This window comes from Sinocyclocheilus grahami, unplaced genomic scaffold (genome assembly GCF_001515645.1).
Source record: "Sinocyclocheilus grahami isolate Dianchi unplaced genomic scaffold, SAMN03320097.WGS_v1.1 scaffold183.1, whole genome shotgun sequence".
NCBI classification, from domain to species: Eukaryota; Metazoa; Chordata; class Actinopteri; order Cypriniformes; family Cyprinidae; genus Sinocyclocheilus; species Sinocyclocheilus grahami.
Window position 1 is genome coordinate 1,117,210 of NW_015505362.1, and position 19,945 is coordinate 1,137,154.

General features: G+C 36.9%; 1 protein-coding gene across 1 annotated transcript in view; it reads left to right on the forward strand.

Annotated features, from left to right (window-relative positions):
- LOC107594450 (uncharacterized) overlaps window positions 1-15,752 on the forward strand; it is a 108,013-nt gene extending 92,261 nt beyond the window's left edge. The window contains exons 21-26 of the mRNA XM_016284505.1: window positions 879-1,001; window positions 8,695-9,132; window positions 11,442-11,531; window positions 14,697-14,795; window positions 15,159-15,418; window positions 15,502-15,752. Of these exons, the coding sequence (XP_016139991.1) occupies window positions 879-1,001; window positions 8,695-9,132; window positions 11,442-11,531; window positions 14,697-14,795; window positions 15,159-15,418; window positions 15,502-15,612 (1,121 nt within the window). The 3' untranslated portion in view covers window positions 15,613-15,752. The remainder of the gene's footprint in view (window positions 1-878; window positions 1,002-8,694; window positions 9,133-11,441; window positions 11,532-14,696; window positions 14,796-15,158; window positions 15,419-15,501) is intronic.
- Window positions 15,753-19,945: the final 4,193 nt, after the last annotated feature.

A 19,945-nucleotide genomic window follows, 5' to 3' on the forward strand; every position in this document is an offset into this window, starting at 1 on the left:
AAAAAAAAGTGAATACTCTTTAGTACAGGGATCGGTTCTCACTATTATCTAGTTGCTTATTAGCATGCCTATTATTAACATATTGGCTGTTTATTATAATGCTTATAAAGCACATATTCTGCATGACCCTAATCCTTCCCAATACCTAAACTTAACAATTACCCTGCTAACTGTTAATAAGCAGCCAATTAGAAGTTTATTGTGGCAAAAGTAATGGTTTGTTAATAGCAAGAATTGAACCTTAAAATAAAGTGACAAATTCAGAAATGGTGTGTTATTGTCCGGTTTTAGATGATCAAAAGGGCTGTTCTTAACCAATTAGTACCAAGTAGTCATGCATCAAAATTTTGCCAACTGCAAATATTTGTTTGAAATAGCAAAAAAGGAAAAAACAATGAAGTTTACAGCGCTTCTCCTAGGGTCAGTGTCTATTTCATGCACACACTTTGCATAAACTACAACAGTAGTGCTGGATAACAATATCGACTTCTTGATTTGAATCAATCTTCATTTTGATGATTGGTTAAATCCCAAGGATGAGGTTTTAGTCTATGCCGTTTTCTGTTGGTATCTGAACGCACCTGGCATGCACTAATCACAGTAAGCTTCTTTTTTGTTCAAATTGTCAACATTTTATTGTGAAATTCAGAAATGACCATTTTGTATTTTTGCAATACCATTCCTCTGGCATAATAATAGCTCACAATATTACTTTTTTTTGTATTTTTGATCAGATAAATGGTGAACATAAGAGACTCCATTGAGAAACATTAAAAAAATCTTACTAACTCCAAACTTTTGATTGTAGCTCACTAGGTTTTAGAACAGAGCCAGTGACATCCTGCTTTAATTTTTATTTATTTATTTATTTATTTTAGACGTGAATGAATGCTCTTCAACTCAAAACCAGTGTAGTCCATATGCCACCTGCTATAACACACCTGGTTCATACAAGTGCAAGTGTAAGGACGACTACAGAGGTCTGGGCTACGACTGCAAACGTGAGTATGCATACCAAAGAATTACTGCGATTGCATCATAACAGCTCGCTACACTAAAAGTAACATTTTTATTGGCATCTGTGGTTTAATAAAGAACACCAATGGAATCTTTCCATACCACAAAAGGTTCCTTATAGTAGAAAATGGTTCTTTAGGTTATTAAAATGTTCTTCAGGCTAAAAAAAAGGGTTGTTTTAAGAACTGATCACTGAAAGATTCTTTGAGGGAACCTTTATTGATGCACAATCTGCTATACTACAGTGGATACAGAAATCCAAACTGAGAATAAAATTATTATCAAACTTTCCAGTTTTATTACTGTTTATATTCTGAAGGTTGTTGCATAGCATTTTATTCTTGGCTGTTGACAGAATTTTCTGATTTATGATGTGATAAAAAAGATATCCAAAATCCCCTGCGTAAAACCTTTTAACTCTAATATGTCAACAACAACAACATAATTTCAAACCTGGCATTATCCAGGAAATTCATGCAAATTAGTAGACCTGGGTAAAAAAATATCGATATCTCGATATTAATCGATTCTCATTTTTACGGAACGATGTCGATTCTTAAATCCCAAGAATCGATTAGTCTAGCCTGTTTTCAGTTAATGGACGGAACATTGAAGGGTACTTCCCATCCAATAAATTGTAATAAGCATTGTACTTTGGTACTTTTATTATGAAACAAAATCTCAGATTTCAAATATTGTCCACTGTATTGCAGTATAAATGCTGTTTAATGTGGAGTGATAAATCACTGTAGCGCCTCAGTTCAACAGACGTGGCAGCGCGAGGCACACGTGAACTGAATCATCTCCTCCACATTAATACCAGTTTCAGCACAAAATAAACATGACTAAACATCCGAAGGTAAGTTAAAAGAAAGAGTACAACTTTACAATCCGTATTCTGTCTCATGTAATCGTTCAATCTGTGTTTCAGCCGCGCAAAGACGTCAATATAACGGCTTGTAAACAATGTCACGTAACGTCAAACTTTACCTCTGAAAAAACATATTCGGTGACCATAAACTCATTTGTCGGATAGAAAAATAAACTGTAGAGAGGGGCATTTTGCTTAATATATGCACCATATAACATATTCATTATATTTGTTTACTGTAATTCAATGCTTCATTTATGTTTGTATAAATTCATCAAGTTTTTATGACAGCCACCATTTAAATGTTTATATTTAAAAAAATAATAATTGAAGTAGAAATATTATTATGTAACTATAACTTTATTATTGTAAAACAGTTTAACCTTCAATATTATAGTAATGTAGTACCAACTGACTCTCATGTATATTTTACAGTATTAGTTGAGGTATTTTTTTTCCTTGAGAAAATTTGGCATGTACTGTACCTGATATATATAAAAAATAATCGATATTGGATCGAATCACAAGCTTGTGAATGAGAATCGAATCGAATCGTGAAATTTGTGTCAAAACCCAGCCCTACAAATTAGTGCATTTTTCAGTACATAATCTATTATTTGCATATTTCAACATAACATTTCAGAAAGCTTGTAATAGAAAAACAGTTGTCTTAATTTACTGTAATTAATCAACTGCGGAAGTATGTTGATATTTTTTATTTAAAATGTTTACTCTTTTCACCTGTGGGGTCTTGCCGTAGACCATTACTGCAACTGCAGCTACAGAACTGGGGTAAATGTGTCCTTTTTGTAGACATTTTTCCCTTTCCTTGGATTGGTGCTCTTGTCAGTAATGAAAAGAAGATGGATGGTGCAAAATCTTGATGAAAAGCCGCAGTCTCAGCCAGGAAGTTGAACATAGGTAGACTGTTAAGCTTTCAGCGTGACAGCATCCCATAGCACAATGCCAACACAGTGAATAGTGGCCGAATTACAGGAAGGACAGTGTCCACGAGTGGCCGAGACCTGACTGAAATATTCAAACAATCTTTGGAATGAACTGAGCTGGACAGTCCATCAATGGTTACATTCCAAATTCATGTAGATGACAATAAATGAGAAAAAAAATAAAGGAAATATATATGAAAAAAATATGCCCTACTTCCATTTAATATATTTTAAAATGTAATTTATTTCTGTGATGGCAAAGCTGAATTTCCCTTCAGTGCCATGAGATCAAGCTAATATGCTGATTTGCTGCTCAACAGTTGTGCTGCATAATATTTTTAGTGGAAACCATGATACATTTTTCAGGATTTGAGTGGCCGAGTCCTGACTGAAATATTCAAACAATCTTTGGAATGAACTGAGCTGGACAGTCCATCAATGGTTACATTCCAAATTCATGTAGATGACAATAAATGAGAAAAAAATAAAGGAAATATATATGAAAAAAATATGCCCTACTTCCATTTAATATATTTTAAAATGTAATTTATTTCTGTGATGGCAAAGCTGAATTTCCCTTCAGTGCCATGAGATCAAGCTAATATGCTGATTTGCTGCTCAACAGTTGTGCTGCATAATATTTTTAGTGGAAACCATGATACATTTTTCAGGATTCTTTAATGAAGAGAAAGTTTCAAAAGAACAGAATTTATTAAATGGGAGAAATGACATGTCTGGGTCATCATTTTTCTCAGTAAATATATTTCTAAAGGTGCTGTTGGCATGAATTTTTCAGCAGATGTCGGTAACAACCCAAGTAATCCATACATACAAAGAAAACAAAACAAATACATTTAAAAATTAAGTTATGTGTAATAAAATGGAATGACGCAGGGGGAAAGTATTGAACACGCATACTGAAATGTATTTATTACTTTGTACAAAAGCCTTTGTTGGTAATGACAGCTTCAAGACGCCTCCTGGATGGAGAAACTAGTCGCATGCATTGCTCAGGTGTGATTTTGGCCCATTCTTCCACACAAACAGTCTTCAAATCTTGAAGGTTCTGTAGGCCTCTTCTATGAACTCTGATCTTTAGTTCTTATTTTCTATTGGAGTCAAGTCAGGTGACATCAAACTTTGATGTGGCATTCTAGCAGCTTTATTTGTTTCTCTGAAACCAATTGAGAGTTTTCTTGGCTTGGGATCATTGTCTTGCTGAAATGTCCACCCTTGTTTCATCTTCATCATCCTGGCACTGTAGGTATTGGAACTGAAGCAGCTAATATTCATTTCCACTGACTAGGGGCAGGATTGCTTTCTAATTACTGATAGATTTCTGCTGGTGTCTTGGCTTTCCATGCCTTTTTGCACCTCCCTTTCTTCATGTGTTCAATACTTTTTCCCTGAGTCATTCCATTTTATTACACAGAAATTAATTTCTGAACTTATTTGTTTTGTTTTTACCAATTACTTGGGTTGTTACCAACCTCTGGTGAAAATTTCAAGTCAACAGCACCTTTAGAAATATATTTACAGAATTTTCTGATTTATGATGTGATAAAAAAGATATCCAAAATCCCCTGCGTAAAACCTTTTAACTCTAATATGTCAACAACAACAACATAATTTCAAACCTGGCATTATCCAGGAAATTCATGCAAATTAGTAGACCTGGGTAAAAAAATATCGATATCTCGATATTAATCGATTCTCATTTTTACGGAACGATGTCGATTCTTAAATCCCAAGAATCGATTAGTCTAGCCTGTTTTCAGTTAATGGACGGAACATTGAAGGGTACTTCCCATCCAATAAATTGTAATAAGCATTGTACTTTGGTACTTTTATTATGAAACAAAATCTCAGATTTCAAATATTGTCCACTGTATTGCAGTATAAATGCTGTTTAATGTGGAGTGATAAATCACTGTAGCGCCTCAGTTCAACAGACGTGGCAGCGCGAGGCACACGTGAACTGAATCATCTCCTCCACATTAATACCAGTTTCAGCACAAAATAAACATGACTAAACATCCGAAGGTAAGTTAAAAGAAAGAGTACAACTTTACAATCCGTATTCTGTCTCATGTAATCGTTCAATCTGTGTTTCAGCCGCGCAAAGACGTCAATATAACGGCTTGTAAACAATGTCACGTAACGTCAAACTTTACCTCTGAAAAAACATATTCGGTGACCATAAACTCATTTGTCGGATAGAAAAATAAACTGTAGAGAGGGGCATTTTGCTTAATATATGCACCATATAACATATTCATTATATTTGTTTACTGTAATTCAATGCTTCATTTATGTTTGTATAAATTCATCAAGTTTTTATGACAGCCACCATTTAAATGTTTATATTTAAAAAAATAATAATTGAAGTAGAAATATTATTATGTAACTATAACTTTATTATTGTAAAACAGTTTAACCTTCAATATTATAGTAATGTAGTACCAACTGACTCTCATGTATATTTTACAGTATTAGTTGAGGTATTTTTTTTCCTTGAGAAAATTTGGCATGTACTGTACCTGATATATATAAAAAATAATCGATATTGGATCGAATCACAAGCTTGTGAATGAGAATCGAATCGAATCGTGAAATTTGTGTCAAAACCCAGCCCTACAAATTAGTGCATTTTTCAGTACATAATCTATTATTTGCATATTTCAACATAACATTTCAGAAAGCTTGTAATAGAAAAACAGTTGTCTTAATTTACTGTAATTAATCAACTGCGGAAGTATGTTGATATTTTTTATTTAAAATGTTTACTCTTTTCACCTGTGGGGTCTTGCCGTAGACCATTACTGCAACTGCAGCTACAGAACTGGGGTAAATGTGTCCTTTTTGTAGACATTTTTCCCTTTCCTTGGATTGGTGCTCTTGTCAGTAATGAAAAGAAGATGGATGGTGCAAAATCTTGATGAAAAGCCGCAGTCTCAGCCAGGAAGTTGAACATAGGTAGACTGTTAAGCTTTCAGCGTGACAGCATCCCATAGCACAATGCCAACACAGTGAATAGTGGCCGAATTACAGGAAGGACAGTGTCCATGAGTGGCCGAGTCCTGACTGAAATATTCAAACAATCTTTGGAATGAACTGAGCTGGACAGTCCATCAATGGTTACATTCCAAATTCATGTAGATGACAATAAATGAGAAAAAAATAAAGGAAATATATATGAAAAAAATATGCCCTACTTCCATTTAATATATTTTAAAATGTAATTTATTTCTGTGATGGCAAAGCTGAATTTCCCTTCAGTGCCATGAGATCAAGCTAATATGCTGATTTGCTGCTCAACAGTTGTGCTGCATAATATTTTTAGTGGAAACCATGATACATTTTTCAGGATTCTTTAATGAAGAGAAAGTTTCAAAAGAACAGAATTTATTAAATGGGAGAAATGACATGTCTGGGTCATCATTTTTCTCAGTAAATGTATTTCTAAAGGTGCTGTTGGCATGAATTTTTCAGCAGATGGCGGTAACAACCCAAGTAATCCATACATACAAAGAAAACACAACAAATACATTTAAAAATTAAGTTATGTGTATTAAAATGGAATGACGCAGGGGGAAAGTATTGAACACGCATACTGAAATGTATTTATTACTTTGTACAAAAGCCTTTGTTGGTAATGACAGCTTCAAGACGCCTCCTGGATGGAGAAACTAGTCGCATGCATTGCTCAGGTGTGATTTTGGCCCATTCTTCCACACAAACAGTCTTCAAATCTTGAAGGTTCTGTAGGCCTCTTCTATGAACTCTGATCTTTAGTTCTTATTTTCTATTGGAGTCAAGTCAGGTGACATCAAACTTTGATGTGGCATTCTAGCAGCTTTATTTGTTTCTCTGAAACCAATTGAGAGTTTTCTTGGCTTGGGATCATTGTCTTGCTGAAATGTCCACCCTTGTTTCATCTTCATCATCCTGGCACTGTAGGTATTGGAACTGAAGCAGCTAATATTCATTTCCACTGACTAGGGGCAGGATTGCTTTCTAATTACTGATAGATTTCTGCTGGTGTCTTGGCTTTCCATGCCTTTTTGCACCTCCCTTTCTTCATGTGTTCAATACTTTTTCCCTGAGTCATTCTACTTTATTACACAGAACATAATTTCTGAAATTATTTGTTTTGCTCTGTAGGCCTCTTCTATGAACTCTGATCTTTAGTTCTTATTTTCTATTGGAGTCAAGTCAGGTGACATCAAACTTTGATGTGGCATTCTAGCAGCTTTATTTGTTTCTCTGAAACCAATTGAGAGTTTTCTTGGCTTGGGATCATTGTCTTGCTGAAATGTCCACCCTTGTTTCATCTTCATCATCCTGGCACTGTAGGTATTGGAACTGAAGCAGCTAATATTCATTTCCACTGACTAGGGGCAGGATTGCTTTCTAATTACTGATAGATTTCTGCTGGTGTCTTGGCTTTCCATGCCTTTTTGCACCTCCCTTTCTTCATGTGTTCAATACTTTTTCCCTGAGTCATTCCATTTTATTACACAGAAATTAATTTCTGAACTTATTTGTTTTGTTTTTACCAATTACTTGGGTTGTTACCAACCTCTGGTGAAAATTTCAAGTCAACAGCACCTTTAGAAATATATTTACAGAGAAAAATGGTAACGTGTTCAATACTTATTTTACACGCTGTATATATCCTTTAGAAAAATAAATAAATAAAATGAAATGAAATAGTAAAAAACAAAATGCTGGCAATAATTTCCTGGCGATTCATTTTAATTAATTAAAAAAGTTAAATAGTATGTGGCTGAAGGGATTTTGTTGTTGTTGTTGCAACACTTTAGATCTGAAAGAAAATATCTGTCTTGCAAATCATCTCCCTGTCTGGAATGCTTTTGTCTGCTGTGGCTTTAGTCAGGAGTGTCTTGAGGTTGATAGCTGCCATGTTTTTAATCTTCGTGAACAAAGAGAGGCTCACCGTGAGCATCAGGTGACATCACAACTGAGCACTCCACTGCTTTTACACACCACTGTAAGTGGCTTTATCTGTGTAGTGTTATACATGCATTGCTGTAGTCTTGATATTGTTATTATTTGTTGAGTGGACAAAAATACAGCTGTTTTGAGTCTGACACCTGATTTAATCAATGTTAAACCAATGAGGCAACACATCCCTCCTCAGCATCTGGTCTAGAAACTTTCAGCCAGGTGTAACTCAGAAGTGCTGAAAGGGTTGAATTACTGCTTTTTTGGGAATCGCATATCAAAGCTCCTGTGAAACCTGAGATAGTATTGTCACATTCATTCCTTAAGGACGACACAAGCACGACGGTTTACACTTCTGGTATTCACGTCAAATGTGATGGATGGCTTTCGTGCATTCATTGTACACATGAGTTGAAACCATCCTTTTTATTTTCATCTAAAATGAATGGTGAAATTTCTACTGGAGCCTTATTTGACATAATTATGATGAATTACAAAGCTAGAGTAACAGCAAAAATACAACAAGAAAAAGGGAAGAACTAATGGTCCTGAAAAATATGTGAATAATAATGAAAAACAACTTAAACCAGACCTCTTTTTTTATATTTTCAACTGATTAGTCTAGTTGTTGTATTATTAGCTTAACTTACAGTAAACATTTATTTTTAAATATTTTAAATAAATTTAAAAATATTTGTGTATTTTACAAATATAAAAAATAATTACATTTTGGGCATTATTTAGCTGGTCAGGCTTGGAGACCAACTTGACAACCAGTTAAACCATCTGAATGCAAGCTATGCCAGATTTAAACCTATGCAACGAGGAAAAAGACTTGGTTGAGACTAACTTAACTTCAAATTAAACTAAGAATCCTCTTTGTTCTTTTAGCCATCCCGAAGGTGGTAATTGACCCACCACGACCTGGAAAGACCACGCCGAGCAACAATAACAACAAAGGGGGCAATAAAATTCCAGGCTCAGACCAGAAGAGGACCACCACAACAATCAGACCACCTGTGACGGCTAAACGGATCTCACCTACAGCAACAACAATAACCACTAAACCTCCTCCAACCAAAAAAATCACCCCTCCAGCGAGAGTCCCAACGACCACCACCCGTAGGCCTCTCATCCCGACACGTAAACCCCCTGTGGTGGTGACAACAAAACCTAAGCTCCCATCCCGTCAGCAGCCTACCACAAAAGCCCCGGTGGTTACAGCGGTGGTTCCCTTTATCCCAACACGCAGACCTTTCATCCCGTTTGTGACGCCAGTTGATAACAGCATTAAAGACATTACCCAGAAACAAAGAGGGGATGTTCACAGTAAGTAAATCTGCTTCAATGTTATTTAGATTGTCACAATTCCTCTGCCTTAAAGTGCGGTCACATTAACGAAATTTGGGCGACTCGCACAGAAGTTAGTTTCAAAACAAGCAGCTTTTTGTAGGTCAACGTGACAAATCAGTGCGACCAACTTGAACCCTTTGCTAAATCTGCATGGGTAAATCTTTAGGCCTCGCATGAAATTCCTGATCACTTGGATTCCTAATGAAATGACTGGATTTCGCTTATGAAAATTCGCCAAACACAGGGGTGTCCAGTCCTGCTCCTGGCGCATCAGTGTCCTGAAGAGTTTTGCTCTGAACTGCCTTAACACACTTTCTTCGAAGTTTCTAGTAATCCGAAACAACTTGATTACCTGGTTCAGGTCTTTAATTAGGATTGAAGCGGAACCAGAGGTGTCCATTCCTTCTCCCTGAGGGCCAGTTTTCTTAAGAGTTTAACTCCAACAAGTCAAGTGCGAGTCACCTTGACTAACTTGATTCAGGTAAAATTAGGGTTGGAGCTAAACTCTGCAGACCAATGGACCTCCAGGGGAAAGATTGGATAGCCCTGCATTAGTTGAGCCAACCTGTAAGTTTTTGAGCCTGAAATGACTCTTCGCAAAGACCTGCCCCCTTAGTTACTGTTGCTATGTCCGACAACCCATGGCGCTCTCACACCACACATCATGTGAAAAATCACGCAAACTGACAACGCGTCGACAGACAAGACAGATCAGGTTACTTCTGGTGTCAAACAAAGTCTCAGCTTTCAAATTTTGTAATTTTTTAAAGAAATTCCAACAATAAATGTGTCACTTTAATGTGTCGTAACAGATCGCTGTAGTGCCGATCAAACGATCATCTCTTCCTCTTTACTAGTTATTTGATGAAATAAACAAATTAAAATCAGATTGTTTCAACCAAAAGACGTCAATACACTTTTCAAGTTCAATTCCACCAACATTAATCTACTCTCCGTCTGGTTTGTTTGTCAGACAAAAATGGCAGATTTGGTAATATGATCACTTGTCAATCAAACTCCCAGCGAAGTGTAAATTGACCAGTTTTATAAGATATCGAAATGAATACTTGACAAACATTTGATGTCTAGAGATTTCAGGCATCTTTCCATGTTCAGATCGATTGGAGCTAGGAAACAGCTGCTATGGGAGTTTCCAAGATAGCCACCTAGTGAATTTACTTGCTTTAAAGCCCTTTGATACCATAGTGTGTGCCATATAATTTTATGATTCTGAAACATGCTCCCCAGTGCCTCCTCAATGCATTCTTTGCTGAGCTCGCACTAGTCTATGCAACAGTCCGTGTGCTGTTTTGTAACCAATGTGTGAATTCAGAGGAGAACCGCTGAGTGCATCATTTGGGACTGAGCCATGAAGGCCTTTGGATCTGTCCAGGAAAACCATTTCCAGGCCTAAAGGACTATGTTGTTTCCTTCACATTCATAAGCTTTTTTGGGCATCTCCTGGGCTTCCCACAAGGCAGATTTTTCAGGGAAGCAAATTGCACCCCAAAGCCTCCTATCCAGATGACAGCACCTAATGAAAACAGAAGACACCTAGAGAGATTACATTACCAGTCGGCCTTGCCTCAGGACATAAATCAGTTACCCTGCACTGCCTTCGAGGGCTCAAATAGGCCTAATAAATAATGATGCCTCTGAAAATAACAGTGGGGAAATAAAGCAAATAGACTCCTAGGGATGAAGTATAATTATGTCTCCTTGATCAATTAGAAACAATAACAAGCATGTCAAAGTTGAACAGCCCCAACATGAACACCTGCAGTGTTTGGAAACGACCCTAAGGTGAAGTTGGTTTATTACATGTTCTTATTAGCTTAGAGGATGGGCTGCACATAGTGCTTTCACAAGCAAAGACTTGAGGGATAATTTAAATCAATAGACTAATCACAAACTTGACTTCCATCCAGTTGTTATCCTGCCATATATTTGATGTACACACTCTCACTTGTCACCAATCCACCATTAAGTCTGTATTTTGGTTATAGGTTAAAGAATTGAGGTGATAATTGTCTTGTCCCCAACATTTATTTATTTCGGTTAAGCCTTAAGGTACGAGAGACTGTGCGAGCCTGTGAGCCCTTTAGCCATTCACAATATAGTGTCTTACTGATGCAGTCAAGAACAATTAAGCAATGCCATTTAGTTCTTGTGTTATTATTACATAATATTTTTAAAAGATTAATCAGCTACTCACTATACTGCATGCTCACTATACTATACTACTCACTATAGTCTAACTGTTTGTTTTGTTTTCTCCCTTCTAGTACCACGAAATCATGGGCAGAACAATGTGCTTGATATCGATTTACACATTGAACTGGGCAACACAGAAGAGGAGCTGAAGGATGACCCAGGTAAGAGACGGCTGCTTTTATTTTGGCTGAAACTGCGGATGGATTTTCAGTGTTTGATGATTGCTGTAGTCTGTAGATATATAGAAACAGACATACTGTACTGTATGGGAACACAGTGAGCCTGTATATTTGCAATTACCTCACAGTCATCTTGTAGTTATTAATCTTGACTTACTATGATGTCACTCCAGATGAATTGGCTCAGTGGTATGAGGTGAGCAGCTTTCATTGGCCTTCATGAAATACTCACGCTTCACTGAACCCTGTGGGAAATTCAGGAATAGCACCGTTTTGAGTTACTTTTCATTTAGCAGTTTCACCTACTCGGCTTGCAAGGGCAGTTCCCCTGGAGCGATCTGTTCAGTGTGTTACTCAGGGCCGTGATGATAATAGAGGATCTCAGTTAATGGGCATCTTGAATCGATCCCGTAATGCTGGGAATAGCAGCTTAGAGCCTTAACCAGTATTTTGTTTGTATGCAAACAGGGTGTGAGATATTAACACTTGCCACCAGCCACATGATTGATTTTTATCTACCAGTGTGGAGGGAGACCTATAAGAAACATATATCTGTCAAGGCAGGGCATTGTTTGGAAACAAATTTGATTTTTTTTTTTATAGATATCTGATATTACAACATTAAATTTGACTATGTTCATTTCCTTTACACTCTTAAAAATAAAGGTTCCAAAAGGGGTTTTTCACAGCGATGCCATAGAAGAACCCGTTTTGGTTCCCCAAAGAACCTTTCAGTGAACAGTTCTTAAAAGAACAATTTTTTCCTAGTGTGCAAGGACATTTTAATAATCTAAAGAACCTTTTCCCACTGTAAATAACCTTTGGTTTCATGGATGGTAAAGGTTCTTTGTGGAACCATTTATGCCAATAAAGAACCTTTATTTTTAAGACTGTATTTTTGTGAATTACTTTAATTCTGAAGACATATTCCTCCAAACTAACAGACATTTACAAAAAATGCCAGCTAAAAAAAGGCACAAAAGCTGTCACTGGGACGTCTCCTTTCAAAAGGTACAAATATCTACAATATAAATACTAATATGCACGTACAGTACAAAAGTATTAAGGTATATTAGAAAACGTTGAACTATTTGGTAACACTTTACAATGAAATTCCTTAGTTAACCTTACATTAGTTAACATGAACTACAGTAACATTGAAAAATTCTTCTAAAACATTAATTAATCATTGCTAATTTAAATTTCAACATGTACGAATACATTTTTAAAATCAAAATGTATCTGTTAGGTTATTGTAAAGTGTTACGAATATTCTTTATTCCATAAAAGTAAAATTAATTTTATGTAATGAAAATTAAATAAAAAATTCCAGAAGTCCCATTTTATTTATTATTAATATCTAATGCTTCTGGAAATACCCTATGTTTTGTAACCCACATTTTAACGGGGTCGTATGATGCTATTTTACAGATCATTATTTTGTGTATTTGGTGTAACAGAATATGTTGACATGCTTTAATGTTCACAAAACACATTATTTTTCAAATACTGTACATTATTGTAGGTCCTCTATGCCCCACCTCTCAAACGCGTCGTTTTCAACAAAGCCCCTCCTGCCGACAAGCGCAGTCTGCTTTGATTGGCCAGCTGACCCAGTGCATTGTGATTGGCCGAACACCACAAGCATGCGTCGGAAATGTAATGCCCCTTACCATAATCGCAGCTTCAGCTTTCAAAGTAAATATCAATAATGTTGTTAGTTTTACCATAAGTTCAAGCCCGAAAGGGCAACAGAGTCGCGTGACAGACACAGTGATGATGCAGTACACAAGCCACGGTTAAGACAGCTGACGTGCTATGATTTCTGACAGGCAGTTCACTCTCCTGTGATGTGACCCTGTTCCCCTCACACACACACACACACACACACACGACGCATTACTCTGCGGTGCGCAAAACTCCGCATTTGAACAGTCAATAGCAAATACTTAAACTAATAACAAAACATACTTACAGTCGCTGATTCAGAAGCGCCAGATTGTCATAGCAAAGTCGGAATTGACCCTTTTTTTTTTTTTTGAAATAGCCTTTGTGCACAGCCAGCCTTGTACTCTTCTAGGTTCAAAAAACTGTCGTCCATAAAATGCGTTGCACAAATTCGAACATCTGGGTTGTGCTGTTCTGTTGTAAATAAATCTTAACCAATGATTCCTAATTGCATCTACTTCTGGAAGGCCAAATAAAGTGCTTTTGCTTTCCCACTGAAACACACAGTGTCTCCCTGACATGGCTGCATCAACACAACGGCTGTTCCTGAAACCACGCCTCCTTTCTTTGTGTGCACAGTTGGGCGGCATTATGCTAATCTTTCCACATAGTGAGGTGAAGTGAAGTGACAAGTGCTCTGCATTTATCCCATCCAAAGTGCACACACAGCAGTGAACGAATACACACACCGTGAACACACACCCGGAGCAGTGGGCAGCCATTTATGCTGCGGCGCCCCGGGAGCAGTTGGTGGTTCGGTGCCTTGCTCAAGGGCACCTCAGTCGTGGTATTGAAGGTGGGAGAGAGTGCTGTACATTCACTCCCCCCACCTACAATCCCTGCTGGTACGAGACTCGAACCCACAACCTTTGGGTTATGAGTCCGACTCTCTAACCATTAACCACGACTTCCCCCCAGTGAGGTAGATATGTGGGGGCGTGTTAGAATGAGCCGTTTTAGGTAGGCGTGGTTGACTCTTAACTTTTATAAAGAATATCTCTTTGGATTTGAGACTTTAGTCTTTGCAACTTTACAGAACTTTACTTCTTTATGCACCAAGAGCTTGTATCACTCCAAAGAGAAAGGAAAACTTGAAATCGCATCATATGACCCCTTTAAGTAATTTAGACTGAAAAATTAAATGTGCTTTATTGACAACCATTCTTATGTAATTTTTTAAATTTGATTTCATTTTAATTCCTCTTAAAAATTAATTTTTTTTGCTGCCTTATTTATTCAATTAAATTCTGAATGGTGCACAATCCTTGTCCATTGCTGAAAAATAAAATGTCCCACAGCAATTGTGAATGTTCATATTGACAAAATTATGAATATTTTTTTTTCATTTCAAAGTAATTTCTAAAATTGTATTTAATTCTTGTCAGTTGGATTTTTGAGCCATTGTGTGGTATTCCACAGAGACTGGACATCTGAGCTGCTCTTTTGACCACGGTCTCTGTGCATGGATCCAGCGCAGAGAGGGAGACCTTCACTGGGAGACAACAGCAGATCCTTCAGGTACAGACCATTTTTCACTATGTTATTTTTTTTTTTTTTTAATAAAATGTTTTTGGGTCAATGACAAATGAAGAAGTCTCAGATGATAAAAATAAAAATTAATTAAAATTTGATGCAGGTGCCATGCAATCTTTATATTCATATTTCACACTTTATTTGATGAATCTAAAAAGGTCAAGTTCGGTAAATATTTGGTATAAAGAATTAAAATTTCAAATACACTTTTTAATCATTAAAGAAAGATTTTTTAAACATCTTCAAGGTAAAATTTTTTTCAAATATTATGCATTTTTGAACCATGCATTTTGTGGAGATATTGTTTTCATATATAAACCTGTATTAACCTTACCATGCCAATAAAAGGTGGGCGTTACCTGACGATCTCAGAGGGCGGAGAGAAGCGAGGTGGGCGTGGCGCTCAGCTGATCCTCCCCCTGACCACGCCCTGGAACGAGGGGAACCTCTGCCTGGCCTTCAGACACAGCATGGCGGGGCACCACGTGGGCATGCTGCAGGTATTCGTCCAGAAGGGACGGCAGCACAGTCCCGCCGTCTGGGGTCGAACGGGAGGAAACGGCTGGAGGTCGACGCAGATCACCATTTGGGGCAATGGGCTAGAAAGCGTAAGTGTCAGCACTCACATCACCATTTGAGAGCAGGTCAGCTGGAAACCAGCATTGCTGTTTTGTGATTTATGTCATTACAGGTGGTTGTGAAGGGTGAGCGGCGGAGAGGCCGTAAAGGCGAAATAGCTCTGGATGACATGAGTCTCAAACGGGGTTCCTGTCAGGAAGAGCACAATCTGAGGAGACTTTAACACCACCAACAGAGACTTTTAATGCCAGCTTTACTCACGGGACTCTAGGAAGACGGACGCTTTACAGAAAGGGACGTGGCTTCCTGTCAGTCCCGGTACAGTTATGGTGCACTTCCTCTGGCCTTCCTCAATGGCTACAAGTGCATGTTCCAGCTCAATACAGTGCTGCAGGTATGACATATTTTTGTAGGCCAAATCCTGGAAATGAGTTCGCATTTTAGTATTTCAGTTTCCATCGTCCTAAAGTCAATGTTTTTTTATTTAATGCATGGTTAAAAGCAAGCTCAAGATATTTTCGCATTTTATTCTAAGGCATAAAATGCATCAGTAAAACCCTCTTGTGATTTTTATTTAAAGCTTTTACTTGTCTTGAAAAAGGCAGTCGCTAAGTGGCAAAATAGGTCTATAGAGGTTGTCGGGGACATTAAACGTCATCGCGCTGAACAGGTAAACTCATCTACTCGCTTGTCGCTTTCACAGCCTCGTGTTTTTAATGGCGCTCTTAAACTATTCTAACTCAAACTTTCAGGGAAAATGTTTATTAAAAAAAAGACTAAAGTGTTATTGGAAGTGTAACGGTGGTAACGCTGAAATCATGCGATCGTTGTGTAGTTTGTTTACCATTTTACTTCTGGTGAGTTGTGTTCATTTGTGAAGATTTTCACGATGAATGAAACATGTAAGAATCACAAACTTTTGCTGGTCACAGACCTTATTTTCTACAGTAATCCAAAAACCAATTGGGTTTTTGTTGAGTGAACCAAGATGATGCTAACTTCCAGGTTTGCCTACAAAAATACATTACTGCAGCGCTCTATTGGATGTCTAAAATGTCAGAAGTCTGAAAATATACTTTTGTATATTTTAATTTTGTAGATGTAAAATTTGTCTCCCCCTTCTAATATTTGTGTCGAACTGTCAAACAGACATTGTCATGCCATTGTAAATGCAAGTTGCCCAGTTGAACTGTTTATTTGCCACCTGAATGATGTCTTCAAAATCCCTTTTTAAATTCGGCCCACGTGCTTTGTTAACCAGCTAATCTGAGTGACTAACTATTTTTGGTGTATTATTGTAAATGTATTCATACATGTGTGTATATATATATATATAAATATATTTCAAATATGCTTTGTAGGTGCATATATATGTGAATTCTTCATCGTATAAGTGATGCAGGACAATGTTTACATCACACAACCCAGTTTTGAGTATTTTATTGACGTATATTAAGTACAAACCAGTAAACTGTTCTGAATTTTACTTATTAATGGCTGTATCAGCCATTCTGTATGATCATTATCACAACCATGGTTACCCTTTAAGACTGTGTGTTTAATATGAAAGCTCTTGGTTTAATATTCAGATGACGCAACGATCTCCAGACATTAAAAGGTGTGAACGTAAAATATATGTCTTGTATTTTCTTAATCGTTCAGTAGCGTGACAATAGTTCAGAGCAGCTTAACGAGTGAGAAACGGATTGTTTTTGTCATGTTGTTTTGCACACACAGCTTTACAATTGAACAAGCGGAGGCAATAATTAAGCAACTCTCCAAAACTATCCTGTCTCTTATTTGAAGAACTGAGAAGCCAAATTCAATTAGTTAATCAGTTCGGCTGCAGCAATTAAATGATCTGTTTATTCATTTGACTCAGTGTGACGACAGCTGCACAGCACTATATATTGTCTTTTTTGTAGCAATAATATGCATTTATAATTTGATTACATTTCGAACATTATTATATATTAGTAAAATTAATAATTAAAAAAAATAGTTAAGTTGAATGCCGTGCATCAGTGTGTTTTTGAGTCAGTTCTATTAATTATGCAAATGTATCTTTTCAGATGCTTTTCAGACACTGCTTTTGTGCTAGAATAAAGTCTGAAAAACATCAGACCTCATTCATGAAACGTGCAGAACTATTGTGTAAATCGTTCAAAAATGCTTTCTTGTGTAAAATCATTGCGTTCAACTCAATAATGATTTGCACAGAAATGTGCTCTTGCTTGCATTTTCCTCGCATGAACAAGGTCCATTTATTGCTTCGCTTTACTGTCTTATGGCCTTGATCTATCTGAATCTGTGAAACTCCCTATACAAGAAATTCAAGTCCCATTGTAAGCAATTTAAAAAATATATGTTTAGAAGTGGCAGTTTTGAGTTGTTCTGAGAGCGTTCAGTTATAACCTTGGTACAATCAACTGTAATTTTCATAAAGAAATGCATTTTTCAACAGTACAAAGTATTCAAGGACAATCATGCCTCGTCTGACCTTTGTTTGAATCCAGATGACTGTTGCTTATGTATATTTTTGAAATAAGAATCTTCTGATGTAAATCCATTTTAGTGTCAAGTGTTTTATATAATATAAATGAAAATTAAAGTCATTTAAATGTGTTTATTATCCTTCTTTTTTAATAAGTTATATAACAAAATAAATAATTATAAACATTATAAATAAAAATTTAACTAATAAACAATTTATGTATGTATGTGTGTGTGTATATATATATACACACACATACAGGTGCATCTCAAAAAATTAGAATATCGTGAAAAAGTTTATTGCAAAAAGTGAAACTTTCATATTTTCATATATTCATTAAATGTAAAGTAAAACATTTCAAAAGTTTTTTTTTGTTTTAAAATATTAAAATGTTAGATATATTTACATTTGAGTGTCATTAAATGACCATCCTTACAGCATAAATTCCGGGTACACTCTTAAAAATAAAGGTGCTTCACGATGCCATAGAAGAACTTTTTGTCTAAATGGTTCCATAAAGAAGCTTTAACATCTGAAGAACCTTTCTGTTTCACAAAAGGTTCTTTGTGGCGAAAGAAGGTTCTTCAGATTATAAAAAGGTAAGAAAGAGATGGTTCTTTAAAGACCCTTTGACTGAATGGTTCTTTGTGGAACCAAAAATGGTTCTTCTATGGCATCGCTTGAAGAACCTTTTGAAGCACCTTTATTTTTAAGAGTGTATCGCTTGTTCTTTGAAACCACAATAATGGGGAAGACTGCTGACTTGGCAATGGCCCAGAAGACGATCATTGACACCTTCCACAAAGAGGGTAATTCACAGAAGGTCATTACTGAAAGGAGGTGGCTGTTCACAGAGTGCTGTATCAAAGCATATTAAATGCAAAGTTGACTGGAAGGAAGAAATGGAGTAGGAAAAGGTGCACAAGTAACAGAGATTTATACCGCAAGCTTGAGAATACTGTCAAGCAAAGCCGATTCAAACACTTGGGAGAGCTTCACAAGGAGTGGACTGAAGCTGGAGTCAGTGCATCAAGAGTCACCACGCTCAGACGTCTTCAGGAAAAACCGAAACAACATCAGAAGCATCTTACCTGGGCTAAGGAGAAAAAGAACTGGACTGTTGCTCAGTGGTCCAAAGTTCTCTTTTCAGATAAAAATAAATTTTGCATTTCATTTGGAAATCAAGGTCTGGAGTCTGGAGGGAGACTGGAGAGGCACAGAATCCAAGCTGCTTGAAGTCCAGTGTGAAGTTTCTTAAGTCCGTGATGATTTGGGGTGCCGTGACGTCTGCTGGTGCTGCTCCATTGTGTTTTATCAAGTCCAAAGTCAATGCAGCCGTCTACCAAGAGATTTTGGAGCACTTTATGCTTCCATCTGCTGACAAGCTGGAGACGTTGATTTCCTTTCCAGCAGGACTTTAGCACCTGCCCACAGTGCCAAAACCACTTCCAAGTGGTTTGCTGACCATATTACTGTGCTTGATTGGTCAGCCAACACGCCTGACCTGAACCCCATATGGAATCTATGGGATATTTTCAAGAGAAAGATGAGAAACAGTCGATCCGAGCTGAAGGCTCAATAGTGCCTCAGCAATGCCACACCTCACTGAGGCTGTAATTTGTGCTTAAGGAGCCCCAACCAAGTATTGAGTGCATAAATTAACATACTTTAAAGAACTTGAGCTTTTCTGTTTTGCAAATCCTTTTTTTTTTTTTGATTGATTGATCTTAGGAAATATTCTAACATTTTGAGATACTGGATATTTTGCCTTTACACTTTTAAAAACATAAGGCTGTTTGAAAAAACCTTTGCAAAAGATTAGTCTTGTAGTAGAGTTGTATTCTAAAGGCACAACATTACAGCCAGCAGGAGTGAATGATGAGTGTATTTTTATATTCTCCTGTTGCTCTGGGCTGAGTAGCAATGAGGTTCAAAATCCCGCAGTTATCTAAAATATCAATTTTATTGATCCCCGAGGGGAAATTGTAAAAATAAGCACATTTGGCTCTGAACTTGCTGTTGAAACGGCAGCAGTCACCTCTAGAGACACAGCTGTGCATTG